Source organism: Lipomyces japonicus (assembly GCF_038497905.1).
Source record: "Lipomyces japonicus strain CBS 7319 unplaced genomic scaffold V1514scaffold_20, whole genome shotgun sequence".
NCBI classification, from domain to species: domain Eukaryota; kingdom Fungi; phylum Ascomycota; class Lipomycetes; order Lipomycetales; family Lipomycetaceae; genus Lipomyces; species Lipomyces japonicus.
In genome coordinates this window covers 218,763-243,617 of record NW_027117832.1, presented here as the reverse complement: position 1 = coordinate 243,617, position 24,855 = coordinate 218,763, and the positions used below count along the sequence as shown (strand labels likewise).

General features: G+C 41.9%; 14 protein-coding genes and 1 non-coding gene across 15 annotated transcripts; 7 read left to right on the top strand and 8 right to left on the bottom strand.

Moving 5' to 3' along the window:
- Positions 1–544: 544 nt before the first annotated feature.
- On the bottom strand, positions 545–618 carry V1514DRAFT_t52. The gene has a single exon. It is a non-coding gene; the product is annotated as a tRNA-Ile (tRNA).
- A 397-nt stretch (positions 619–1,015) lies between these two features.
- Positions 1,016–1,883, top strand: V1514DRAFT_357351 (uncharacterized protein; the record flags this gene model as incomplete). The annotated part of the gene is made up of 3 exons (XM_066929660.1): positions 1,016–1,051; positions 1,127–1,385; positions 1,428–1,883. 3 exons carry the CDS (start codon positions 1,016–1,018, stop codon positions 1,775–1,777), a joined length of 645 nt encoding a protein of 214 aa, XP_066783338.1. The 3' UTR covers positions 1,778–1,883.
- Positions 1,884–2,685: 802 nt separating this feature from the next.
- On the top strand, positions 2,686–4,019 carry V1514DRAFT_307238 (uncharacterized protein). The gene is made up of 2 exons (XM_066925691.1): positions 2,686–3,345; positions 3,403–4,019. The coding sequence occupies exons 1-2, from the start codon at positions 2,991–2,993 to the stop codon at positions 3,915–3,917; spliced, it is 870 nt and encodes a 289-aa protein (XP_066783337.1). The 5' UTR covers positions 2,686–2,990; the 3' UTR covers positions 3,918–4,019.
- Positions 4,020–4,132: 113 nt separating this feature from the next.
- V1514DRAFT_331341 (P-loop containing nucleoside triphosphate hydrolase protein) lies at positions 4,133–5,314 on the top strand. Its single transcript, XM_066927666.1, has 5 exons — positions 4,133–4,306; positions 4,377–4,515; positions 4,565–4,570; positions 4,643–5,005; positions 5,074–5,314. The coding sequence occupies exons 1-5, from the start codon at positions 4,254–4,256 to the stop codon at positions 5,173–5,175; spliced, it is 663 nt and encodes a 220-aa protein (XP_066783336.1). The 5' UTR covers positions 4,133–4,253; the 3' UTR covers positions 5,176–5,314.
- Positions 5,300–6,337, bottom strand: V1514DRAFT_331336 (ribonuclease H-like domain-containing protein). Its single transcript, XM_066927665.1, has 2 exons — positions 5,452–6,337; positions 5,300–5,392 (listed from the first exon to the last, which is right to left on the bottom strand). Exons 1-2 carry the CDS (start codon positions 6,327–6,329, stop codon positions 5,317–5,319), a joined length of 954 nt encoding a protein of 317 aa, XP_066783335.1. The 5' UTR covers positions 6,330–6,337; the 3' UTR covers positions 5,300–5,316.
- Positions 6,338–6,609: 272 nt separating this feature from the next.
- V1514DRAFT_320171 (Mif2/CENP-C like-domain-containing protein) lies at positions 6,610–8,795 on the top strand (the record flags this gene model as incomplete). Its single annotated transcript, XM_066925989.1, has 5 exons — positions 6,610–6,680; positions 6,808–7,055; positions 7,132–8,322; positions 8,383–8,634; positions 8,689–8,795. The coding sequence occupies 5 exons, from the start codon at positions 6,610–6,612 to the stop codon at positions 8,793–8,795; spliced, it is 1,869 nt and encodes a 622-aa protein (XP_066783334.1).
- On the bottom strand, positions 8,674–9,917 carry V1514DRAFT_76492 (CAP Gly-rich domain-containing protein). Its single transcript, XM_066930134.1, has one exon. It carries the CDS (start codon positions 9,815–9,817, stop codon positions 9,029–9,031), a length of 789 nt encoding a protein of 262 aa, XP_066783333.1. The 5' UTR covers positions 9,818–9,917; the 3' UTR covers positions 8,674–9,028.
- A 37-nt stretch (positions 9,918–9,954) lies between these two features.
- Positions 9,955–10,946, top strand: V1514DRAFT_331330 (S-adenosyl-L-methionine-dependent methyltransferase). Its single transcript, XM_066927664.1, has one exon. The coding sequence runs from the start codon at positions 10,018–10,020 to the stop codon at positions 10,690–10,692; it is 675 nt and encodes a 224-aa protein (XP_066783332.1). The 5' UTR covers positions 9,955–10,017; the 3' UTR covers positions 10,693–10,946.
- Positions 10,624–14,357, bottom strand: V1514DRAFT_331328 (ANTH domain-containing protein). Its single transcript, XM_066927663.1, has 4 exons — positions 14,137–14,357; positions 13,786–14,085; positions 13,346–13,725; positions 10,624–13,291 (listed from the first exon to the last, which is right to left on the bottom strand). The coding sequence occupies exons 1-4, from the start codon at positions 14,243–14,245 to the stop codon at positions 10,889–10,891; spliced, it is 3,192 nt and encodes a 1,063-aa protein (XP_066783331.1). The 5' UTR covers positions 14,246–14,357; the 3' UTR covers positions 10,624–10,888.
- Positions 14,358–14,439: 82 nt separating this feature from the next.
- On the bottom strand, positions 14,440–15,768 carry V1514DRAFT_331326 (adenylate kinase-domain-containing protein). The gene is made up of 4 exons (XM_066927662.1): positions 15,491–15,768; positions 15,379–15,431; positions 15,160–15,314; positions 14,440–15,102 (listed from the first exon to the last, which is right to left on the bottom strand). The coding sequence occupies exons 1-4, from the start codon at positions 15,663–15,665 to the stop codon at positions 14,589–14,591; spliced, it is 897 nt and encodes a 298-aa protein (XP_066783330.1). The 5' UTR covers positions 15,666–15,768; the 3' UTR covers positions 14,440–14,588.
- Positions 15,769–16,198: 430 nt separating this feature from the next.
- V1514DRAFT_331323 (maintenance of mitochondrial structure and function-domain-containing protein) lies at positions 16,199–17,422 on the top strand. The gene is made up of 2 exons (XM_066927661.1): positions 16,199–16,455; positions 16,521–17,422. Exons 1-2 carry the CDS (start codon positions 16,272–16,274, stop codon positions 17,249–17,251), a joined length of 915 nt encoding a protein of 304 aa, XP_066783329.1. The 5' UTR covers positions 16,199–16,271; the 3' UTR covers positions 17,252–17,422.
- Positions 17,298–19,341, bottom strand: V1514DRAFT_294165 (Anp1-domain-containing protein). Its single transcript, XM_066925388.1, has 2 exons — positions 19,068–19,341; positions 17,298–19,011 (listed from the first exon to the last, which is right to left on the bottom strand). Exons 1-2 carry the CDS (start codon positions 19,127–19,129, stop codon positions 17,640–17,642), a joined length of 1,434 nt encoding a protein of 477 aa, XP_066783328.1. The 5' UTR covers positions 19,130–19,341; the 3' UTR covers positions 17,298–17,639.
- A 304-nt stretch (positions 19,342–19,645) lies between these two features.
- On the bottom strand, positions 19,646–20,675 carry V1514DRAFT_280822 (uncharacterized protein; the record flags this gene model as incomplete). The annotated part of the gene is made up of 2 exons (XM_066925050.1): positions 19,646–20,551; positions 20,604–20,675. 2 exons carry the CDS (start codon positions 20,673–20,675, stop codon positions 19,646–19,648), a joined length of 978 nt encoding a protein of 325 aa, XP_066783327.1.
- Positions 20,676–21,584: 909 nt separating this feature from the next.
- Positions 21,585–24,388, top strand: V1514DRAFT_367861 (timeless protein-domain-containing protein). The gene is made up of 7 exons (XM_066929886.1): positions 21,585–21,939; positions 21,986–22,587; positions 22,643–22,765; positions 22,815–22,905; positions 22,961–23,193; positions 23,239–23,283; positions 23,336–24,388. Exons 1-7 carry the CDS (start codon positions 21,630–21,632, stop codon positions 24,185–24,187), a joined length of 2,256 nt encoding a protein of 751 aa, XP_066783326.1. The 5' UTR covers positions 21,585–21,629; the 3' UTR covers positions 24,188–24,388.
- Positions 24,389–24,404: 16 nt separating this feature from the next.
- V1514DRAFT_320162 (uncharacterized protein) lies at positions 24,405–24,566 on the bottom strand (the record flags this gene model as incomplete). The annotated part of the gene is made up of 1 exon (XM_066925988.1): positions 24,405–24,566. The coding sequence occupies one exon, from the start codon at positions 24,564–24,566 to the stop codon at positions 24,405–24,407; it is 162 nt and encodes a 53-aa protein (XP_066783325.1).
- Between the last annotated feature and the right edge of the window lie 289 nt (positions 24,567–24,855).

The following is a 24,855-nucleotide window of genomic DNA, read 5'->3' as shown; positions in this document are numbered from 1 at the left end:
AATACATAGGAACAGCAAAACATTAACGACAGGTCGAATTTTCAAAATAATGACTTTGATGGCTTGAATAATATTGACAACTTTTCGGGCCATGAGGCAGCAGTGAGTAAACTCCATGTCTCACAATACTAATTGAAGATATTATTAATATATAGAATAGATTAAGTGTTTCAAAATTCTTTAGAGGATATCGGTGCTTTTTTTTTTCCTGGCCCATATAACTAATAAAAGTTAGCATCTGAGATTCTCACGACATTGCGGTTGCTAAATTTCGAGTCTTCATCAAAGTTGAAAATGGTTTTAAGATGATATTCCAAAAAACTTTTTAAAGCCTAACAAAATATGTATATATGTATAGTGTTGTATTGTAATTTATTTAATTACCAGCAATGAAAAAAAAAAAAAAAATTAAGTTAACTCAAAATGTATAAAATAAAAAGCGCTTCTGTCATCATGCTGTTGACAGAACGACAGCTCGATATTACAAGAACGTGCATTTTTTTAAATAAAAATATATCCAAAGTATATACAAAAAAAAAATAAATGGTCTCTGGCGGGATCGAACCGCCGATCCTCGCGTTATTAGCACGATGCCTTAACCAACTGGGCCAAGAGACCTTGAACCATGACTTTTGCAAAATGTAGCACACTATGTCACAATAGCAAAACTGACTAAGAACTGACTAATGTTTATAACAGCGTTGACTAATGATGAAGTTTGGTAATAAATTTTCTTAAACCGCCCATAACAATATGATGACTGAGTCGCAGCTTATCAGATGATCGCGATAAAACCGTGTGATGACGCAACGGCGAGGCTGCAGATCTTGATTTTGATTGGCCAAGCGCAACTTTGAGGCCGCGCACGTGCGGGGAGGCAGAGCTTGTCGGCTTGTGGCTTGTGGCTTGTGGGCCTATCCACGTTTTGTCGTCAACGATTTCAAATAAGCCGTTGTTGCCACCACCACCACATCTTCTTGCTCAACACGATCGTTGCAGTCGTATTCCGTCAGTCATGGAAATAACTACAAAACATCGTCTCGTGCTTACGGTATCGACGATATGCGATGCAATTTTTTTTTTATCATTTAACTTTAGATTGCTCATCATTGCTTACGTTCAATAGACGGCAGCCTTGATCTTGACCCTGTTGGGAGTCATGCAGCTCACAAAAGCGCTGCATTTTAATCTTCCAGTTCCGTTGATCTTCCCAGCGTTGGCCATAATTTTGCCATCCATCACGTTGTTTTTGCTTTTTCTCCCGATCGCATCTGCCCGCGTTTTCGAATCCCGCCGGGCGGTTTACCCAGTTCTGCTCACCGGCCTGCTAGTAATATCCTCAATCTTGCTGGGGTTTATGGCACCTTTCCATAATCATGCTCTCAGTTCTTGCATTCATCAATCACGATGGGCTGAAATGTTTTAAGTAAAGTCAGGACGGATCGAGCGAATCCAGTCATCGCTTCAATGTTGCGGCTTCAACTCGGTGTACGATCGGGCGTACCCGTTTCCGTCGTCAGAGAACACTGCAAACGCGTGCGTGCTGGCATTTAAGTATTCACAGTCATGTGCTCAAAAATGGATGCATGAATCAAACGTGGTCACGGTTTGGTGCACGGTCGTGTTTGTGTCCGTCTTTGGCGGCGCATTGGTTGGCCTGCTTCATGCGATCCTGGCTTACAAGCGACGCGGATCAGATCTCAGGCCGTCCCGGTTATATTCATCGCAGAATGCAACCTCGTTTTTGAATTATGGAGGGAACGTGCCGGATTACTAGAGCAGCCGGCATCGAGAAGGAGCCCAATGGAAGCAAACGATTGGGAACCCATGTCGAAAAACACGTCTTCCACGACGTGGGCGTCAGATCGTTTATAAATGTATTGCAATTTTTTTTTAAAGTCTTGGGACGGATTTTGATTGTTTGATGGTGTTAAGAGTTTTGCGTGTATCATACTTGAAATTTAATAAGGGATTACTTGAAAAGAATGGTTCTCGTTATGTAACAAAGTGCCCATTTCATGAATAATGAATGCGGTAATAATGTCCTCAGTCGCAATCTTTGGAATTCATGGCTATTGTACACGCCATCACGTCAGACCTTTTTAAGCAAAAACTATGCGCTGCCCATCAATGCCTTTTCTAGAGATCCATCAAGCGAAGAGCCAATTGAAGGTGTAGAGTTTGTCAAGGTTGACCATGCGAATGTTGATTCGATTGCTTCTAATCTTAAGGGCATTCATGCCGTGCTTGATCTTGTCGGACTGAAAAAATCCGGACACATGGCCAACAATCAGTCAAGCCGCGTGCCAAGCTAGAGTTGAGGTCTATTTTCCTTTCGAGCATGGCACCAGCATTGACCATCATCTTCTTGCCCACAATATCACGACCAGTAAGGACGGGGGCAGTATTGTGAGCATCTTAAAACAAACCAATTTGGTTCTAAACTTGATTTTCGGGGTCGCACGTTCGACTTTGCGCCCAACCAGAACGAGCTTGTCAACCCTAGTCTTTGGCAGTGGGAAACTTTCGAGCAAGCAATTGAGAAATATGAGGCAGTGAACGTGTAGTCATTTGATCATGAGCAATTGCGACAATTGATTGATTGATTATCGTTGACGCCAAGTAATTATAAATAGTGAATAATAGAAGGACACCCGCCTTACTAAGCAACAATACAATACAATAGAATAATTGCGAGCTGAGCTGAATGATTATACATTACATGTCCTTGTCGTCCTGTATTTTACAACCTGGTTGTATTATTCGAACATATTACGTTATTGCGCTGATTGCGAAGAATTAGCGCGGTTTGTGGTGAGTAAGCCCCCACTATCAAGTCATCGCTGCCCCTCCATCGCGCAATTCCAGCAATCACTGGCCATGTATAAATATGCCGGCTTGCGACGTCTGCATTATGATATTTTTTTTGTTTTCCATTCTACATTTTACTTCTAAGTGTATACTCATACTAACATCGTAATCACAATTCTATGTCTTCAGTTGCCGTCTTTGGAACCCACGGATTTCTTTTCCGCCCGGTTGTTGATGCTCTCACATCCGGCCTTTTCAAGGGCAAGTACCAATTGCCTGTCAAGGCTTTCTCCAGAGATCCATCAAAGGAGGAGCCAATCGAAGGCGTTGAGTTTGTCAAGGTCGATTATGCCAACCTGGACTCGATCGTGGCTGACCTGAAGGGCGTTCACGCCGTGATCAACCTTATCGGATTCAACCCTGGTGCCTGGGATACCGTCAGCCAGGCCACCGCCAAGGCCGGCGCCGAGGTTTACTTCCCGTCAGACTTTGGTATCGATTTTGAACACGTCAAGGTCAACAATATCTCTACTCGTATGTCCTAATGAATGATTGTTGTTTACTTTTATATACTGACATGCGTATGATCAGTTCTGGATGCTAAGACGGTCCATGCCGATGCTGCCAAGAAGCTTGGAATTCCTAAAGTTGTCCGTGTCTACACCGGTCTTTTCCTCGCGTTCTTGGTCGGAGGATTCTTTGGCCATAACTTTAAGGAAGGCAAAGTTGCCTATCTTGGTGACGGCACGCAAACCATCACGTCCACTGATCTGGCTGATATTGGACGTTCGGTCGCTTCGCTTGCATACAGGCCAGCGTCCGAGATTCCAGAAGTTGTTGCCATTCAGGGAAATGCGGTCACGCTTCTTGAAATTTCAAACACGTACGAGAACGTTACTGGCAAAAAATTGGAGGCATCGTTTGAAGAACCAGCTACGGTTGCTTCGCTTGCGTCCAGCCAGGATGCCTTGTTTGTGTTGAAAAACTTGGCTGCTCATCCTGAGACTTACACGTTTAATTTCAAGACCAACCAGAATGAACTTGTCAACCCCGGCCTTTGGCAATGGAAGACTGTTGAGGAAGCCATTAAGGAATCTAAGAACTAAAGGGTGAAAATATAAAATAACTACAAAAACAATTGAATAACATTTATATAAGTTAGTTAGCTAGTACACAATTGAATATACTCAGTATAATTTGCAACGGAAAACAAAGTAATAAATAGGGTTCAGGGGCTGCTGCCCCAATGCGGAAATGCTTAAACTCTAATTGTAATATGCAAAAGTCGCCATCCAAAAAAGCATTTGCCTTAATCGCTAAATTAACGTACTCGGCCGTATAGTCGATATATTTCAAACAGTCTTGTTTGTCTTTTTTTTTGGTCTATTCAAGCTTGATTTTAATTTGATTTACATTATATTATTTTTTTGAAATTTGCTGTGATGAATTCCAAAACCTGGGATTACATTGCCAAAATCGTCATGATAGGTGATTCGTGAGTTATCCAATACATGCATACATGTATATGTATATGACTCCTGAGTACTTAATCATTGTTATTCTAGCGCGTGCGGAAAGTCATCATTGACGGTTCGGTTGACCGACAACACGTTTAGCGAGACGCATGATGTCACGATAGCTGCTGAAATCGGCAGCAAGATTGTGCCTGTTGATGATAACGTGTTTATCAAACTCCAAATATGGGTATACGTTTTTGTTTTTGTTTTTGTTTTTTTGGTGCTAATTTTATTAGGATACCGTGAGTGTGCAATAAACATGTATATCGTTCCTTGGGAACCGGTGAAAAAGAGTTTTAACGTTGATTGTTTAGGCTGGTCAAGAACATTATCGAGCAGTCACTCGTTCGTATTTTAGGAATGCAACAGGGTGCCTTTTAGTTTACGACGTAACCCGTCGTGACACTTTTCTTCATGTTCAAGAATGGCTTGCCGATTTGCGAGCACAAGCAGATCCTGAAATTTGCGTGTTGCTTGTCGGCAACAAATGTGACTTGTCGGACACGCAGCGGCAAGTTAGCGTGCAAGAAGCCAGGGAGTGGGCTGCCGCAAATGGATTGCTTGACTTTGTCGAAACCAGTGCAAAGACTGGTGATCGGGTTGAAGAAGCATACTTGCAGGTCGCCAGGGAGATTTATTACAAAATCAAGGCAGGCAAGTTTGATTTGAACGACAAGGTGAGTGTTATCAAATTTTTTTTTTTACCTTCTTTTGCTGGTTGGCCAGCGAGCTAAATCGTATATAGGCGCATGGAATAAAAATTAACAGTTCAAAACACAACGGGGCGAATGCTGGACTGAATCTCGATAGCAGCAATGAAATTAAAAGCAGTGGTCGGTGTTGCTAAACCAAAAAAAAAACCCCCGGTAGCATGCTGTTGATGTTTTGAAATAGTTTTTTTTTTTTCTTGGTGTGGTTGTATTTATATGCATTTAATATTTAAATAACTTGTTTTGTTATAAAAAAATCTATTTTTTTTTAAACTATTCTAAATTTCCGTTGTTATTGTTTGTCCAAACCAGTAACCAGTATTGGGTTTTTTGAACTCCGCTTGGCCATCATCCCTAGTAAATTGAGCTACAGTAAAATTTTAAAAAAAAAATAAATTATAATGCATGCTTACCATTCAACATCTATTGGGTTGTCCATTTTTTCTAAAAGATCTTTTGTCGTCTGCCACGAAAACCTGACCACGGGGTTCCAACCAAACACGGGATCGATCGCAGATCGCAACCATTTTGATGTCCTCGGATCAGAGGGATATCCCGAGCCCCATTCGCCTCCGCTCTCGTCCCGGGTTATCAATCCAATGTCGCGAGTAACCTTGGCACAGATTGATGCCACCGATACAATAGGGTAGATCGAATCAGCCTTTTTGCTAACAGTAATTTTAATATCGGGGAAATATTTTGATAACTTGGCCTGATACGAAACCGGAGGCCCAACCGTGTCGACATAGACTTCGGTCACGTTCACGCCTCGGTTGACCGTTTCTTGTATTAGTTGAATCGTGGCGTCATGTGCCTGCTCGTTCAAATTGTATACCCTAGACGATGCCGACCGCAGCATGCCAGAAGAAATATCTCTGGCACTCATTGTTCGAGTTGCCCATCCCACGTTCCTGTTCAATTCATCGTGTTGGTCACATATCCGCCGCAACAGGTCGACCCTAACATCATGCGTCAACGTCTTGGAATCGGCAAATCCAAACCCTTTCAACTCGGTGCCGTATGTTTTTAAACAATAACTTAACGCGTAAACCATGGGCCCCAATACCGGACCCCTGCCTGCTTCATCCACGCCCAAGATGCACGGTGCCTGTGCATCATCGGACACGAATTGCGGGATTGGCGAATGATACGTGGTTGAGTTGTCGATTTCGTGAGCAGCAACCGATAAAACGCTTGGCGGAATAAACAGCGGCACGTCTGCATATGCAATCTCTTCGTTTTCCTGCACCTCGTCTTCACGTTCTAAACTGTTTGAATCTTCTGCAGTCATGATTGAATTGTAAGCGGGTGAAAGCAATCCAATCAATTCAAACCGAACTCGTGTTTTGCGCACGCGCGTCAGCCGGGTAACGCCTAAATGGCATTTTAAAGTTTGATTTTCTGGGTCATGAAAAAAAATGTAAACAAACCAAGCAGCAGCTTCTGCGTAACCAAAACAATTACCAACTCTCAATCCATCCTCGCTTTATTCGCATTTGCCCATTTCTCGCGAGCCTTTTTTTTTATTTTTTTTTTAGTATATTGATTTGAATACGATTTTTTAAGATACAATGGCGTCGCCCAATGTGAAGCGTGGGCTCACGCGGGTTAACAACTTTGCCGAGATTGGCATTGCTGGACGGTGAGAAACGGCAACATATTTCTATACTCGTTCATTGGCTTTTGCTTTTGCTTTAGTTTTTTATATGTTGAAATTTTTTTTTTTTTTTTTGAAATGAAACAATTTGCTAACATGAACGCGTGAATAGCAAAACTGGGTTGCGGATTGCAGATAACGGCAACCGTGACGAGTATGGCATGGAAGACATGGACGCATTTTTTTCACCAGATCCGCCTGTTCCTGCACCGCTGGTGACGTCAACCACGTTTGGTCCAGCTGGTGTGATCAGGCATCAAAGCAGCAGTCCTGAGATTGAGCACAACACGATCGAAGAATCGAGAAGCATGGATATTGCCGATAGCGTGTCCTCGCCCCGTCGAAACACTTTGCTTCCAAGTGAGTTCGTCTTTGTGATTGAGAACTACATCAAGCAAAAACAATTTAATTAATTTTTTTTTTTTTTTTTTTTAAGGACGCACGCCAGTCAAGACAAATATTGGTTCACCGGCTCGACGGAATGACGTGTCGGTAGCGCGAAAGCTGAGTTACTCTGCAGATTTCAACGACCATTCGGATCAATTGGAACCATCCCCGCCTGCGGTCGGATCGGCAATCAGGTCGAAACCAAAACGTGGTTTAACGCAACAGGCTAAAAAGAAAGTGTTTCAGCTTTCTGATTATGACGTGGCCGACGACGATGACGATGACGACAGTGCCGCGGAAGAAGTCTCAAGAGTATTGGGTAGCGATGATGTTGAAGAGCAAGCTCAAGAGGAAGAAGAAGAAAATGTGGTTGAAGCAGAATTACGAAAATACAAAGAAATCCAGGAACGCGAACAAAGAGAGAGTGAGGAACGGCTGAGGCAATTAGTTGAGCGAAAGAAAGTGGACAAGCAATCCAAAAATGTGCTTCAACTTTTAAACACAAACGTTGAAAAAAAAAAACTGATTGCAAAACAAAAGCCAAAGAAGATTATTAAAAAAATTATCAATCCGCCTTCATCGCCACCAGTTCAAGATCATGATGACATTGAAATTGAGGAAGAAAATATTGAGGTCGGGACGCTGATTGAAGAAATCGCTGAGCCAGATTCGGAAGACGAACCCGTTGATGAAAGTGAACAAGAATTTGAATTACCAAAAGCTTCCAAAAAGCGCAAGGCTTTGGTAATTGAAAGCAAGCGATCAGCAAACACAGCCAAGAAACCAGCACATGCTGCTCCTTCTCGAGCAAAGAAACCGACCACCTCTGCTCATGTTCCAAAAAGTCAATCTTGGTCAAATTCGAAGGCAGCATCACAAATTATTAAATACATACCGAGCACTGCCAAGGCCTCAGAAACTCAACCGGATGATGGACTGCGGCGATCTAGTCGTGTTCGGGTGGCTCCGTTGTCATTTTGGAAGAACGAACGTATCGTGTACGATCTTGATGAGAACCACGTACCAAAGATTAAAGAAATCGTTCAAGTTGAATCACCAAAACCGCGAGACAAGCCAGAAAAATTGGACAATCAACACAAGACGAAGTCTTCCAAGACTTCAAGATTAAAGAAACCTGCATCGGAAGAAGATGACGATGACAAAAATTGGGATGGCCCAGATAGAATTGCGGCCGAAGTTATGGGCCCAGATCCGGAAGAAGACGAAGTCCAAATCAGACGTGAGTTTTTTTTTTTTTTTTTTTTGACGTGTAGAATTTTAATTATGTGTATATTTTTAGAGATTGGATATGACATGTCAGCGCTCAAGTTTGCGTCGGCTGCTAGCTCTCGATTTGAATATGCAAAGACATTTGAAGAAGGAAAGTTTTTTGCTTCTGGAATTTTAAAAATGCCTGTTCATGGAGAAAAGACTACCAAATCTTCCAAGCATAACTTTTTGACATTTTTTGTCGTGGAGGGTCAGATCATGGCTGAAGTTCACGAAAGTCGTTTCAAGCTAAGAAAAGGCGGGCATATGATTGTTCCACGAAGTAAGTAAAAAAAAAAGTATCAGCTGCTTTGCAAATCGTTTAACATGGACATAGATAATACATATTCGATCCGGAACATTGGAAAGACTAGGGTAATACTTTTCTTTGTGCAAACATCAGATACGTCGTTCAACAGTAATATGAACGAATACAGTGATTAAAATATGCGGACTAAAATCTTGCAATTTTATTTTTTTTTTTTTAATATCCCAGGATGAAATTTTGTTGCTTTTTTTTTTCTTTCAACAATGTACATTAGAGGCGTGTACAGTATTGTTTATTGATTTGTTTAAATTTTTTTTTTTTTTCTTTCGGTTTGAAGTAATTGGCATAAATAATACGAGTAAAAGAAGTTTTACACTGTATTTATAATGTACTTCATAATATAAGTGATTCAAAGTTCTTCATCATCGTCATCATCGAAAAGGTCATCTAGTTCAGGGAAATTGCCAATTTCAACCTTATCCGGCCTGACAAACGATCCATGATTATGCCTGGCTTCAAAATATTTGACGCCGTTAATCGAACCATTATTCTTGCCCGTTGGTTCATCAAACTCGATGCCGATCCACACGTTATCCTCATCCGCGACACCGTTACTCTTGGGCAACCCAACCACTTTGCCGACAAACCTGACCGTACCCCGCCGTTCATTACTAGATTCGTTCACGCGGCACCGCTTGCCAATCGCAATGCCTGCCCGTTCGACTTGGTCGCGGTACAGGGACGGATTGATAAGCACATGGTCCTCATCACCATCACCACCACCAGCAGCGGCGGCAAACCTGCCAATCTGGTTTCGTTTCTTGAACGCCAACACCGTGTCTTGCCTTTTTTCGTATTCTTGTGGTGTTAATTCGAATTTCTTGACAGCGCTCACGTCCGTGAAATTTTCTCGCAACAATGCCGGCCTGGTATCGTCAACATGTAACCGTGCGAACGGCACAACAACAGATGCAAATTCACTAATCAAAACCTGATCCTCATTTCTTAATGCCGAATCAGTAGTCAATAAACTTGCGGTTTCGTCATGACCGACAAAGATTTGTAATCGTTGATGGGATGATGGCACGCCCGTGATGGCTTCCAATCGGGACTTGAGATATGATAATGACCATGAAAGTGAGATTCTTCGTTCGGACGATGTATTATCTGACGTGACTATTACCGGAATATCTGCCATATTTTTTTTTTTTTTTTTGTTTTGTTTTGGTTAAATTAAACTTGTTTTGTTTAAATCGAACGCGTTCTTTTTTTCTTTTTCAAGCGAACGCGTTGTTTGGGATAAGCTTTTTTTTATATTTAATTAAAAAAAAAAAAAAAAAAAAAAGATTCGGCGACACAAAATCAATCGAAACGGTAAATGAATCCGGTTCGACAATCATGAGCACCGACGGCAATCATGACGACGACGTGCTCACGTTGGAACAAGACCATGTTCACACCGTGTACAACCAAATCGCGGCTCATTTTTCGCAAACCCGGTACAAGCCCTGGCCGGTGGTGGACCGGTTTTTGAAATCACAACCTGCGGGCGCGATCGGCATCGACGTTGGTTGCGGTAATGGCAAGTACCTGTCGGTTAACAAGCAAGTTTGGCTGATTGGATCTGATCGAAGTGATCAATTGGTCGGTCACGCGGTGGGCAAGAACCGGGATCGCGACGTGGTCGTGTCGGACGCGATCGAACTGGCGCATCCGAACGCCAGGTTTGACTTTGCAATCTCGGTCGCAGTGATTCATCATTTCGCGACCCCGGCAAGAAGAATACAAGCCATTAAAACCATGCTATTAAAATTAAGACTAACCGGTACGGCATTAATTTACGTATGGGCGTTAGAACAAAAGGGTTCAAGACGAGGATGGGATGAGACTTCGGATCAGGACGTCATGGTGCCGTGGGTTACCAAATCTTCAGGTGACGAAAAAGTGTTTCAACGGTATTATCATTTATACAGGCAAGGTGAATTAGAATCAGACGTGCAAGCAGCTGGTGGCGTGATTGTCGAAACCGGATATGAACGAGATAACTGGTACGCAATCATCTCGAGACCTTAAGTTTGTACAATTTCTTTCTATTTCTTTTTCTGCATCATTTTTTTGACCAACTTTGGATCCCCCACCGCTTACTTTCCCCTTGACCAAAAAAAAAAATTATTGCAATAAAATCATATGGTAATACATTATAGTAAAATTTTCCAAAAAAAAAAAAATAAAAAATAAAAAAACAATGTAACTTCTACACTCTCTCCTGTTACTCGTCCTGCCTGTAACTAACCTTACGAATCTCTCCCAATCTCTTCCTGGCAGATGACAAATCGTTCTCCAGCTTGAGAATCTCAACCTGTTGCTCCATCTCTCGTCGTTTAAACTCATGAGCCGATAACTTGCTGTAATCCACTTTCTCACCAAACTCATCATCCGCACCCCAACCACGCTCTTGAAGAATGGCTTGAACCTTGGATACAAGCGTACGGCACGCACCATTCACGGCCTTGCTAGCATTTTCCAACCGATCTTGCGTCTTGGACATGAACGAGGCCTTAACCCTCGATGCGGCCACTAATTGTGCGGTCGAGGCCGCGACTTCATTCGATGCGACAATAAGTTGCTCAAGAGAGTTATTGCCATTAATAACGCCATCTGCGGTTTCAATCAAAACGTTGGTCGACGTTGCCACCGCTTTTGCAGCAGATATAAGTCCCTCGGTCCATCTGTTGTGCTTTTTGTAAAAAGCAGTTTTCGTGCTCGACCCACGTCCCTCGGCCACGATTTCGTTTTGAGAATCCGTGGCGGCCTTGATCAACACCGCGACCGCGTTCGTAACCGCGACCGCGGCAGCGAGAATGGCTTCGTGAATCTTTAAATCGAATGACGACAGATCCGGGTTCTTAGGCTTGAGTAATAACTGATTCAGCCTGGCAGCTGCCTTGGCGACTGATTCGGCAGCGTTGTTCATCTCACGTTCAACCAATTCGCCAATATCCACGTTACCAATCCCGTTTGCTCCGTTGATGTTGTTTTGTGGTGCAAACGTCTCTGCGAGCTTGCTGAGGCGAATAAGACTTCGCTGAACGTCCATGTTATTTGAAATAACCCGATCCGTTCTTTGGTCAACAGAGAGTGGCACGAGCTTGTCTGAAAGCAGATTGGTGAAAAACTTTTCTGAAGTGATCGCACTATCACGAGCAATGCTGATTATTGTGTCCGCTCTCTTTTCATCAGGGGCAAGACGGGTCAGGCCCTTGGCGTTGATCAGAATGTCAGCGATGGCACTGGAAAACACGGCCGAGGTCTGAATCACTTCGGAATGGTCACCATTAGGACCGTCGGCAATAAAGTTATTAAACGCGGTGGCAAAATCAGTCGCGGCGGTTGCACCTTTTTCAATCATGGACAGCAAATAACTTGGTGACGAGTTTTGATTACCGGCCTGCATGGGTGAATCCAACTCAAACACGGCATCTTGAATGCGCTGAGCTGAAGATTTCAACACGGCGTCGATAATCGAGCTAAGTTTGCCGAGATGTTCAAGAAGGATGCCATCAATCTGACCATCAATAGCCGCGTCGGAATCCTTTTGGTTCAATGTCAATTCATTGAGTTTCAAAAGCGCCTCGTCCAAGCCAGCCTTGTAAACTTCAAGTTCTTCCTCCTTCTCTCGAAGCAATCTCTCAGATTCACCATCAAATCCTTGCACGCGATCAGATAATTCATCCAACGCAATCTGCTTATTATGTAACTGCCTCTCAAGTTCTTCCAATTCTCGGTTATGACGAGCCAAAAGTGATGATAACTCTGTTCCTCTTTCTTTTTCAGCCAAATTCAGCTTGCTGTTGAGATCATCAAGTTCACGTCGAAGCTTATCAGCTTCATCTGATTTTCCACCCCGAACACGGTCAAGTTCAAGCTTGGCCTTGTCCCTTTCGCGAATTAAATCAGCAAGATCAAGATTCTTTGCCTTAAGCTCTCTTTCTAACTTCTCCTTTTTCTCAATAGCTTCCTGTGCCGATGCAGCTTTCAATTGCATATCTTTAAATGAAATTAAATATTTTGTTCGAAGAAGCGTGTAAACTTCGGCCAATTTACTGTACTTTAATTTCCATGCAGCCAATTGCTCTTGAAGTGACTTAATCTGATCATCCTTGGATTGAAGTTGCAATGCATTAGTAGAAGACAATTGCTGGATTTCATTTTCTAGCGCCTTCACGCGACCATCATATCGCTCAAGCATAAGCTGATCTTGATCATATTGTCCGCGTAACGCAAGAATATCTCGTTCTAATTCAGCAGCACGACCTTGTGCCTGGCTTTGCAATTGATCTCTCAGTAGCTGTTCCTGTGCTAAGCGTTGCTGCTCAGCGATTGCACGTTGCTGATCTTCAAACTGCTGTTGTTGCTGCTGGGCTAGCTGTTGCTGCTGATAAATCTCTGCTTCACGCTGTGCTGCCAATCTTCGCTGTTCTTCCTCATATTCCTGTTGCTGACGGGCCAATTCCTGAGCGTACACCAAATCGTTACTAGTATCTGCCGCTGGCGTGGGTTCAGGCGAAACTGAAACCGGCGTCTCTAAAGCCGAATCGCCACCGGGACGCCTTGGTAGTGAAGGAGCAGAATCATCATCATCACCATCATCTTTAAATAAATCCGGCGGATCCTATCTAAGTTAGTTTTACTAACTTGATGTATCGTCTTCGTTATGTGAACTTACAATCGGTAATTTGGGAACGGAGATCAAACTTGTCAAATATCGCAAATTAGCACACTCGTAATAAAATTTAACAAGCCTATGATGTTGAGCTTCATATCTAATCCTTAGCGGCTCCAATGCTTCATCTGAATTGGTCGTCTTATGCATGGCCCTTAGCATTGAAGTAATAAACTTGTAGATACCGTAAGATTCGTGAACAAGACCAACCAATGAAGAAATTCTACATTCATTGGAAGAGCCAGATCGAAAATGAGAAAAAATCAATCTCTGGAAAGAATTGATTTGATCTTGCAAATTCATTAGGTCCGAAATCGTCTCATAACCTTCGTTCGGATCGTCAATCGTCTTTAACGAAATGTACTCGGCATATTCAAAAGTACCTGTGCATGTGTCAGCCACACATATGAAAAAAATTATTGGTTAAGCAAGCTTCATCTCACCGTTAAACTCCGGGTGGTTCCGGTGGAATCTCAATTTAGATAACAGAAAGTCAACATATTCTCTAATCAACGGCCCATATCCTCTGGAACCTTCGCCTTGAGTGCTTCGAGCACAGGTTTCAAGCCAGCTAGTTTGATTTTGAGCTTCACGAAGAGCGGATGGATGACCTTCTTGCAGGATCCTATGCACCGTAATTAACGCTTTGAAAGTTTGGATTTCATCGGCCAGAATCGGCTGAATCTTTAAAGACGACCAAAACGCAGCCGACGATCTATGATCCCAAGTGTACACAATACAGCCTTTACGTGTCATGTTAGCTATTAAAACGGCAAATAATTGACCGAACTTACTTCGAACATGCTTTCGCTTTGGCGCAGTCTCCTCAATCGACGTGGCCTTCTTAATAGAGATTGCCAAATCCGCATCAGCTTTATAATCTACTCCACGAAGCGCCGCCATCGTGATTTAACTCTGGTAGGGAGAAGCAGCAAATGTAAAGCTTGCAACCAAGGAAAGAATTGGAGGCCAAACAGATCGGTCGCCAGTTGATTGAAGGTGTGCGAAGCGGTCCCCACGGCAATAAATAAGGATTGCGCGTAGTGATTGCGCCCCGATTAACCCTTAGTATGGTTTACGTAAACTGTTGCTTTTAATATTGAAACATTTCAACTAAATACTTTTATTACCCAAAAAAAAGTGCAATCGCGGAACTAAACAAATGTTGATGGAAAGCATACAAAGAAACAACGTGCGATTACGATTAATATTGTACATGTTTAAAGTGCACACATTTGTGGCGGCTTTATTCGACCAAGCTGGTCTCTTTAGCGGGAGCAGCCTTAGCGTCATATGACCACCACGAGAACTGTCTTCCGGAGTAGGCATGGTAAACCTGGGTCTTGTAGAAAATTTCCTTGCCAAAGGAGAAAAGAATGTCCTTGGTAACCTCGGAAGGCTTCTTGGAAGCATCAATCTCGTTCCAGATGCTCTTCTTCTTGTAGTATTCAACAATAGGCTCAGTCTGAGCATGGTAGGTGTTGAGACGTTTCTTGAGCGCATCAGCATTGTCATCAGATCTCTGAATGAGAGCCTCGCCCGTGAAGTCGTCCTTGCCGGCAATCTTTGGCGGGTTGAAAATGGTGTGGTAAGATCTGCCAGATGCTGGATGAACCCATCTTCCGGTAATACGGTCCACGAGAAGCTGGTCATCAATCTTAAGCTCAACAGCACGCTTGAGGGGAGTGTTGCGCTCGGTCAACATGGCGTCAAGCTTCTCAGCCTGTGGCACGGTTCTTGGGAAGCCATCAAGAATGAAACTAGGCCCTGTTAGACAAAAAAAAAAAAAAAAGAGGGGCAGTTAAAGTAAGGCTTACCCATTCTTGCAAGCAATGTTGTTCTTGAGCTCATCTTCAATCAGACCAACCATAATCTCGTCCGGAACTAGGCCGCCCTGATCCATGATGACCTTGGCCTGCTTGCCAAGGTCAGTGCCCTTAGTAACATGGGCTCTAAGAATATCACCAGTAGACTTAATTTCATTGTTAATAACTCATTCATTAATGACTGCTGCAATAAAAAAAAATAATGCTTACCAGATGGCAAGCTTGGAAAAAGTTGCTAAGAACAGGCGCCTGGGTTCCCTTGCCTTTGGCAACAATGTCAATACACACAATTTCACACAAACAAACAGCATGTATCACTCACCTGCACCAGGCGGTCCAATAAGAACTGACTGAATGTGCGGGGCCAAGGCTTCAACATTGTCCTTCTTGGACTTGACTTCGTCGATCAAGGTCTGTTCAGGGTAGGAGTTCTTGAACGCAAAGTATTTTGCCAAAGCATTCGCTTGAGCACTAATAAACTGGTCGACACTGCTCATTTTCACAAATAGATCTTTAGGCCAAAAAGAGCAATTGATACAGGTGATGAATATATATATGAAAGAAACAAATAGAAATAAATGCGCGGGTGAATGGAGCGGCGCGGTAAATAGTATTGTATTGTATGTATTATCGAGAAAAAAAAAACCCAAACTCCCGGGGGGACGGCTGACAACCGGGAAACTTTGACCGAAAAAAAACATAAACCAGGGCTTGTCACAATGGCCAGATAGTTACAATGCCTAACAATTCTACGACTACTAATACTCGGAGCTCGCTGTACGGTGGGCTTGCCAATTGGTTCGATTTCACGATGCCGTTCAGGCGGAGCAGACGTGGACGAATAGCGAGCGGCCAGTGTTTGCGTTCATTATGTTGTTTTATATTGATTTTTCGGGCATTGGGCACCAGAACAAGCGCGACGGTCTTGGTGCCAAAAAAACAAAAATCAAGCCACATACCCCTTAGCCTGTAAGCAGCGAATGGCTCGCACTATGGGCATTCATTGCATCCATCAGGTTCTCAGAAGCCATTTACCTTTCGTGCTCAACAGATCCGTTCGGTAGAGCTTTTACTTAACATTTGCACACGTTCTGTCAATTGAGATGCCTGCCGCGACTTCAGAAACCATCGCGTTGGTAAACCAAACCGTCACGGTTGCCCCGCTGGTGCTGCTGTCAGTGGTCGATCACTATAACCGAACGGTCAAGGGCACAAAGAAGCGTGTGGTCGGTGTTCTGCTGGGACAGAATACTGGATCGATTGTGCGCGTTACCAACAGTTTCGCTGGTATGTAGTATTTAGTTTATATTCCGATCGAAAGTGATGTCCCGTATTGACTTGGTGTGGTTTAGTTCCATTTGAGGAGGATGACAAAGATTCATCGGTGTGGTTTTTGGATCACAACTTCATCGAGATGATGAATGATATGTTCAAGAAGGTCAATGCTCGGGAAAAACTTATTGGATGGTATCACACAGGCCCCAAGCGGCAATCGGCTGATCTAGAGATCAACGATCTGTTCAAGCGTTACACTCCCAATCCACTACTTGTCGTTGTCGACGTCCACCTCAAGAGCATTAACGTACCAACAGAAGCATACTTTGCGGTTGAAGAGATTAAAGATGATGGCACTACCACCTCGCGGACGTTTGTTCATACTCCTTCAATCATCGAAGCAGAAGAAGCAGAAGAGATTGGTGTGGAGCATTTGCTTCGGGACATACGAGACGGCGCCGTTGGTACCTTGTCCACCAGGCTCACTCAGCAACTGCAATCTCTTAAAGGTCTCCATCACAGGTTAAACGAGATTGGCGGTTATCTAGCAAAAGTTGTTTCTGGTGAACTGCCAGTCAACCACGTCATTCTCAACAAGTTTCAAGACGTTTTCAATCTTTTACCGAATCTATCTACGCCGTCTTCAGATTCAGTTGATACTGGTAAAAGTGGCGAGAGTGAGCTGCTCAGGGCTTTTACGATCAAGACCAATGATGAGTTAATGTCTATATATCTGAGTTCGCTAATCCGCTCCATCATTGCATTTCATGACTTGATTGAGAACAAAGTTGAAGCTAACCCAAACTAAGTACTGTCTGAGTGTTTCTTTAGACATTGTACTTTTAAGCTAGATCCATGATGTATAATTATATAATATATTTGATTTGGTAGCAATGCAATGAGCAAAAGACAATGTACAATGATTTTCATGAAAATTAATTTAAAAAATATATATATGCATATGTATAATACATGAAGCCTTTGGCTCTGTTGTGAGTGTAATGACTGGGTATTCTGATTCTAGCCTAAAGCTAAAAAAGCCGAAACCAGCTCTGATATTTATATCTCAATTTTATCATCCACATATGGTTTTGATACCTGCTTTTACAGGATGCTCGTTTACCCATAAATTCTGAAAAGTTCATGCTTGCTGACTTGCTGTGCTTTTGCCTGCAAAATCATTTCTTGTTGTTTTTTTATACCTTGTCAGGGATGCCTGATGCCTTTGGTTCTTTTGACTCTTCTTGCTCAATTTTAGTTTCACGTCTAATATCTGGTTCAAAATGAGGTTTTTGTTTCAACTTTTCTCCACCATCATTTTCTTTCTTCTGATCTGGCACGTTATTGTCATCACCAAACCGTGCTGCTTCTCCAACATCCTCCACCTTATCCTCTGAAACTTCGGTGATTTCATGTTTATCATCATTTGTAGATACACCTTGTTGTTCTTTTTGTTCCTCAGTTTTCTTTTTATTTTGTTCATACTCTTTCTTCTTTTCAAGGTCGTCACTGCTTGGTTCAAAAATATGCCAGACAACGTAATTAGATAACCCTTTAACCGTGTAATCCATTTTTCGGCACATTTTGCCAAATCCTTCAGTTTCGGCATGATTCATGAATGCGAATCCAGGAAAGTGTGCCCCTGATCTGAACACGGCAGCTTTCACCAAGATCGAGACTCCGCCGACGCCATCAAGGTCAACCTCGTCACCAGGATTACCATTCGATTCGCGACTGTATGCAAGATGCGGTCTCCAAGTGGCGTATTCGGCATACCCTTCAACTATAACATCATCCTCATTAAGAGTTTTGGCAAGTTCACGAGCAGCATCACTTTCTTGCCACGCGTTTAGATCATACGGCTGCTCATCATCACCAAGCCACTCAGGCAACGGCCTCCACACGTTGGGTACAATTACATCCTGATCATGCATCATTAAATCTTCGATAATAGTGCTTGGAGCACTTTCAATATCCGCATCCCGCCAGTATACCCAGCTGTGATCTGGCTTCAATGCAGTGGACAATAACCAGTTCCTCGCTCGTCCCATAAGTTTTCTTCTGGGACCCTGTGCTGCAAACCCATGCCTTGCGGAAAAATCCTGACCGATAGCTTGACCAAAATCTTTCTCAAACACTTCAGCATTTCGATATCGCATGTACGGGTCTGCGTCTGTTTGTAATAACTTTAACTGCGATTCCAACACGTTCTTTGTGTTATCCTTGGAATCCGAAATCAGAAAGGCAATGTCCAGCAATGAATGAGGATAGCTTAAATTCCGAAGTTGCGAAAACACTAATGGAATATGATTTTCTGCATCACGAAGTGGGATGCAAAGTAAAACTTTCTCTCCGTTTTCCCAGCCATTAATGGTTGAATGCGAATCAGCCAAGTCATAAAATATTATGCCATTCGTGTCGTTGCTTTCGATCCTGTGAAGCAATTCACCGCACAAAAATCTAATCAATAACATGATTGTTAATGCTGTTGCTGTTAAGATGGCCGGTCGCTGCACCTTGGGCCGGGCCCACTTTGGCTTGTCGACCACATTTGTTCTTGAATATATACTATCAATGGCATTTAGTTATACCAAATCACCTAAAAAAAAATTTAAATCCCATACCTATCTAGCTCTAAAGTTTGATTGCGCGACCGGAATAGCAGGCCATTATTTTTGCGCTGCATTCTCTATTTCTTAACCTTCGTGCCTGGTTGATATCGACGTACAAGACCTCGGTCGTAGAGTTCTAGATCATAATCGTGTCGATAGACCACGGAACTTAATAAACTCCTCGTCTTGGATATTTCGTAAATTTCGCTTGAACAACTATAAATGAGTTTTGATCAGGCCGAGTTAATCCGAGGTGGTGTGGAATAGTTCTGACTTGACACGTTGGCCACGGCGAAACTTTACACTTAAAGCCAAAGTAATCAAAAAAAATAAGCTTTTCCCCGCACAAAATGAGACTTTTTGGACCCTTAGCCGAGAGTGATAATTAATTGGGTTATGTGACAGCATATGTACTGCGACTTTAGTTTAAATTTATACGTAGAACAAGTAACTTTATGGAAAGTCAAAGTAAATATGTAAATAATTATATTTTTTTTATAATATACATGCGAAAAATAGTCGAAACCACCGTTTTCCAAATGACAGCTCGAATACCCAAATAATGGCGCAGGGCAGTATCAATTTTCTATTTAGCTAACACGAGCAGCAGTAATGCTCTTTGACTTGATAATCTTGCCCTCTTTGTTAACTAACTTTCTAATTTCACCCTCAGGCGTCTTGTAAATCACTGACAGATCATCTGCCGTGGTAAAATTTGGCTGAACAGTCTCAAAGATTTTCTTCTTAGGATTGAGCACTGGTTCTGGAGTGCCATCAAATCCTTCAAAGAAAACCTTGTCACCGGGCTTTGATCCTTCGGGCGGAATCGTAAACTCAACCGTTTCCGTATTAGACGCACAGAGAACCATGGCCTCAGATCTAATGCCGCGCATGGTCACCGGCTTGAGGTTGGCCACCACGATGACATATCGTTGCTGCATGTCCTCAATTGGGACATATTTCACAAGACCGGAGCAAACAGTTCGAGGTCCAGTCTCATCGCCCACGTCGATAGTAGAAACGTAAAGTGCATCAGCATCAGGATGCTTAACCGCCTTTTGAATAAAACCAACCCGTAAATCAACCAACGCCGGTGTAATCACAACAGCTTCCTTTTTGGGCTGGGGCTTCGGTCCTTTCTCCTTTTTCTTTTTGTTACCCTCGTCTAGAAGTGACTTCACAAACTTGGCTCCGTTGTCAGGCTTTAGTAATCCAGATTTTTGAACACGTTCAGCCCATCGAACAATGTTTGCATTCTCCTTTTGAATATTAACGTCCCATGACGCAACAATAGGTTCACGAGCCCGCGCGTAAACAATCAAATCAGCAACTGATGGCTTGTCAGTTCCCAAAAGAAACTTCTTGTCTTGTGCGAGAAGCTCGTTGAGTTCTTTTGCTGATTCAGGAAAAGTTTCTGAAAGCTTCAAAACTTCCGCTTGCTGAGATTCTTGCTCGGGAGTCAGCGTAGGAAACTTAGATTCCAAAGTAGCAGTAGCCTAGTATAGTTAGCATATCAAACACGTTAATCATAGCCTAGAAAAATCATACGTTCGGGTTATTCAAGGTGAGAGAAGCTCCAAAGGCATTGGAAAGAAGATCAAGAGCAGGATCGGTAGACATGGTTCGAAAATGAAACGGGATTGAAAATCTCGAGGAGCGAAAGTTTAAATATTTAGAATGTTTAAAAGTGTTTACAAACAAGTTTGACTTTGTGCAGTACCGTCTTATTAAAGAAACTGATCTCATCAACGAAAACGTGCTGGCATGAAATTTTGTCGCGGTCATTCATTTCATCGACAAAGTGTTTACGCGGTCACTCTATAGCATTATGTCAACAGATTATTTAATAGAAAAATAACACCGCAATTTATATATTTGCTCTAAAAATATACACTACGGTTTACTAAAAAAAATTCATATTTTCAATTGTATTTAATTTGCGACAAATTTCAAGTGCCAACTGAAAACAAAAAACCTAGCAGCTTAATCGTGCAAGCATTTTGTGGATAAGGTGCTAAATTTTTCATGCTGGACTGTAGGGTTTAGGGTTGTTGTCTTACAATTCCTTCCTGTCCTACATCAATACCTAGTTTTTCTAAAGGCGTGACGTGACTATCACCTTCATAAGCACGAAATCTTGCAGTTAATGAGCCCTGGAGATGGCTCCGAATCATAACCTGTAAGATGTCGTGCTTAAGAAGGTGTTAGTCGCGCCTTGAGAAACAAAAATAGCAAAGAGAAAAATATGCAGAAGATGCTAATATGTTATATAACAACAAATAGAATAATAAACATTAAATAAACACAAATGTAAACAAACAATAAATTGAATAAAATCCATAAATAACAATTTGCCTTAACAAAAATGGCAAAGAGAAAAAAAAAATATAACATGTAGCTATGCAGGTTCAACAGTAAAAATTATTAATTTAATCAATCAATCAATCACTCATTCTTCTTTAATCAGGGTAACTTTAACGCGTTTGACGAAAAACAGTCGCGTCCAAAATTGATTTAAGAAACAAGGCACGAAGACAAGAAGCAAACCAGCTTGATGAGAATTAAAAGCATTTTATGGAGGATCCAACTGAAACGGTTGATCCAGTTGTGCGAGCACACGTCACGTCGCTTGTAAGTGCATTGGGTGGTCCTGACCATACGCTGCCTTCTCAACCTTATGTCCTCGGCGATGACGCGCTGGCATGTTTGAAGGATCTAAAACGTTGGCTCAAGGCCTACGATCAAAAACTTAATCGATTAGAAGTAGCTCGTACAATTGCTAGTACTAGTTTAGTTGTTGAGGATATTCCTCAGATTCTTGCAAATTGGGATGTGGCAGCTGGCAATGGTCCGTCAAGACTGGATCGAGTTGCGCTCAGTTGTGGTAAGTTGTTTTAAAATTAAACAATGATAACTTCTAATCAGATTAGTTGAGTTACTGGTTCACTTGACATGGCCATTGGGGAATGATGGCATTCAAAACACAGTTGACATGAAAGAACAGAAATCGCACATTGATCGAGCACAACGATACTATAAAAGCGCCATATTAAACCATCAAAGTCACCGTGTTTTGAAAGCAATTGCTAGAATATCACTGCCGCCATTGGCCATGAAGCGAGTAGAAAGAATGCCACGAGATGACAGTGTTATCAAGGTTGTTTTATATTTTTTTCGAAATCTTGTCATGATTGATGGCGAGCGTACGGAGAACGAAGATGATTCCCGCAGTTTGACCATAGTAGAATTTGAAAAACAAAACATATTTGAATTATTACTTTTACTGGCTTCGGGAGCGGGTGATAACTATACTACTCTTAACATTTTCGTATTAGAAGTAGTGTTTTATCTTATACGAGGTATAAGTGTTAAGGAGATCTATCAAATGTCGAAGCAAGTTGATAGCAAGCCAGACGTGGCAGCAAAAGATAATGCATCGTCTTGGCGTGTTTTGGAAACGGGGAAAAAATTGCATACTATATCGAACACTAGTAGGCACAATCGGTTTGGAACAATGCTGTCCTTGGTTACAGTATGATTTCACGATGGATTTTGTATTGTGGATTTTGTATGCTAACCTTGTTTAGGATAAGCGACGATTGACCATATCTGGGCAGCAAGCATTACAAAAAGAGGCCTCTGCAATTGACGTGCTAGACTCTACAAAGACGTGGAGTCGCCCTCAAGGTGGTAGAAAGAATTTTGAGCCTGTAAGTATTGCATTGTTTAATAGTATGAGCCCATGCTTAACATTTCTAGGATGAACTTGCCTCAACAATACATATTACAAAAGAATCGAGAAAAATACTGATAGAATTTGTTCATAATTTTCTTGATGCGGCTTTTAATCGTGAGTATTATTTAATTCATTATATATTATTATCAATCTAATGTGGAGCATAAAGCGCTTTTAATAAGCGTCCGAAAAGACATTGAACGAGAGTCGACCAATATAGATGAGCTTCATAAACGTCAATTCTTGTATCTAGTGTCATGGTTTCTTGAAGCTGAGATGGAAAGACGCAGAACGTTTGGTAACGATTACGGAAAACCAAACTTTGGTCTTATCGCAGGTGTTCTTGATCAGCAAAGTATGATTACGGTAGTAAAGCTGATGCGGTTGTCGATGGAAAACAAGGTATGTGATTTATTCATCATGTCTACATCTTTCTAATTCTCATAGGATTTTATAAATCTGCGATGTGCAATGGACTGCTTTACTAACATGGTAAGTCTAACATAAATTTTTCTCTTATAGTAAAGCACTAACTTGCATTTAGATTCTGGTAATTTCGGAAATGTCTTTGAGCGAGTATGAAGAGGACAGGGATATTGCAGATAATATGATATCTAGAATATTTTATGAAGGAACAACATTGGATTTAATTGTATCTATTCCCAACGTGGTTAAAGATTTTTCTCTTTTGCATCTACGGTCGGCCACGCAACTGATTTATGTGGTGCTTAAACTGTTGGAAAATTATTCTAAACAAAACAAGAGTATTTACGTTCGCAAGAGACGGCGACGCGGCGGTCCCCGAAAACGTCAACGCACAGTTGCGTCAGAAGCGATTCCAAATTTTAACGATTCCGATCATGAAGAAGGTTCAGCAGATGAAGATGATCTTGACCCCGATGAGGCAGAGATATTAGACACAGACGGGCAAGATGAAACTCATCAAGAATTTTTTCAAGCTTCAGAGAGAGCGTTCGAATTTAAAAAATTTGAAAACAGGTTCATCACGCAAAATTGTGTAGACCTGTTTCGAAACTTTCTTGTTCATTTTAAAGATTTAACCGATCAACAAATCAGGTTGACATTTTCTTTTTTTCATAGAATTTTTTTCAAACGGGAAGAAGAACTTATTTTATATCGAATTGATTTCATGTTGGTTCTTTATCGATGCTTGGATCTAAACAACGGAATCCCATTGACCAGACCTTCACGCAGAGAAGCAGAAAATTTTATGAAGCATTACATGCGAAAACTTGTTCATGCTTTGGAAGATCGCCAAGCATTGTTTACCGAGTTAATGTTCACGAAAATGCCAGATTCTTTTTTTTTTCTGAAGTACGGATATGACAAAGAGGCATATAATACGAAACGAATAAGTAGAGATGTCCACGGATAGATATCTGCGAATAAAGACGGATATCATAGTATTCCAAGGTTGAAAGTATTTTTTCTAGTGTAATATTTAACATCCATTAAAAACAATACAGTATTTGTAAGTCGTAACAATAACATATATCAATAACATTAACATTAACAAGAAAGTATAATGAAGTGTAACAAATATATATATATAACAAAACGTGACAATCACCACTACCTGAATATACACTAGATCATTTTGGCCCCTTGAAACTCTCACCAAGAAGGATCAACTTTCTCATTGTATCACCATTTAAGTTGTAGCGTCTAACTCCAATGAGATCTCTGCCACCACTAAATAGACGTTCGATAGACAGTTCAGCGGCTGGAATTGCAAGATAATCTCTAGCAGCCATGGCTAAGGCAGGATAGAGATAAGTGCGTTGGTAAAATAAATTAAGGAGAGAGAAAGTGCTAATTATGCATCGCCAATCAAAGCGCGTCTTGGTAGCCGGTTGGGATGGCACCGCCTAACTGAAATCCGACGCGTTCGCCAGTTACAATTTGGGACAAGTTCAATGTTAAATCAATTGCATTGACTATTCCTGATTGTGGACTTTTGGAGCCTGCTTGGCTAACTTCCTTACTTGCCAGTATCCACGGATATGCGGATATATCCGTTATCCTCGAATACAAAATGTCATA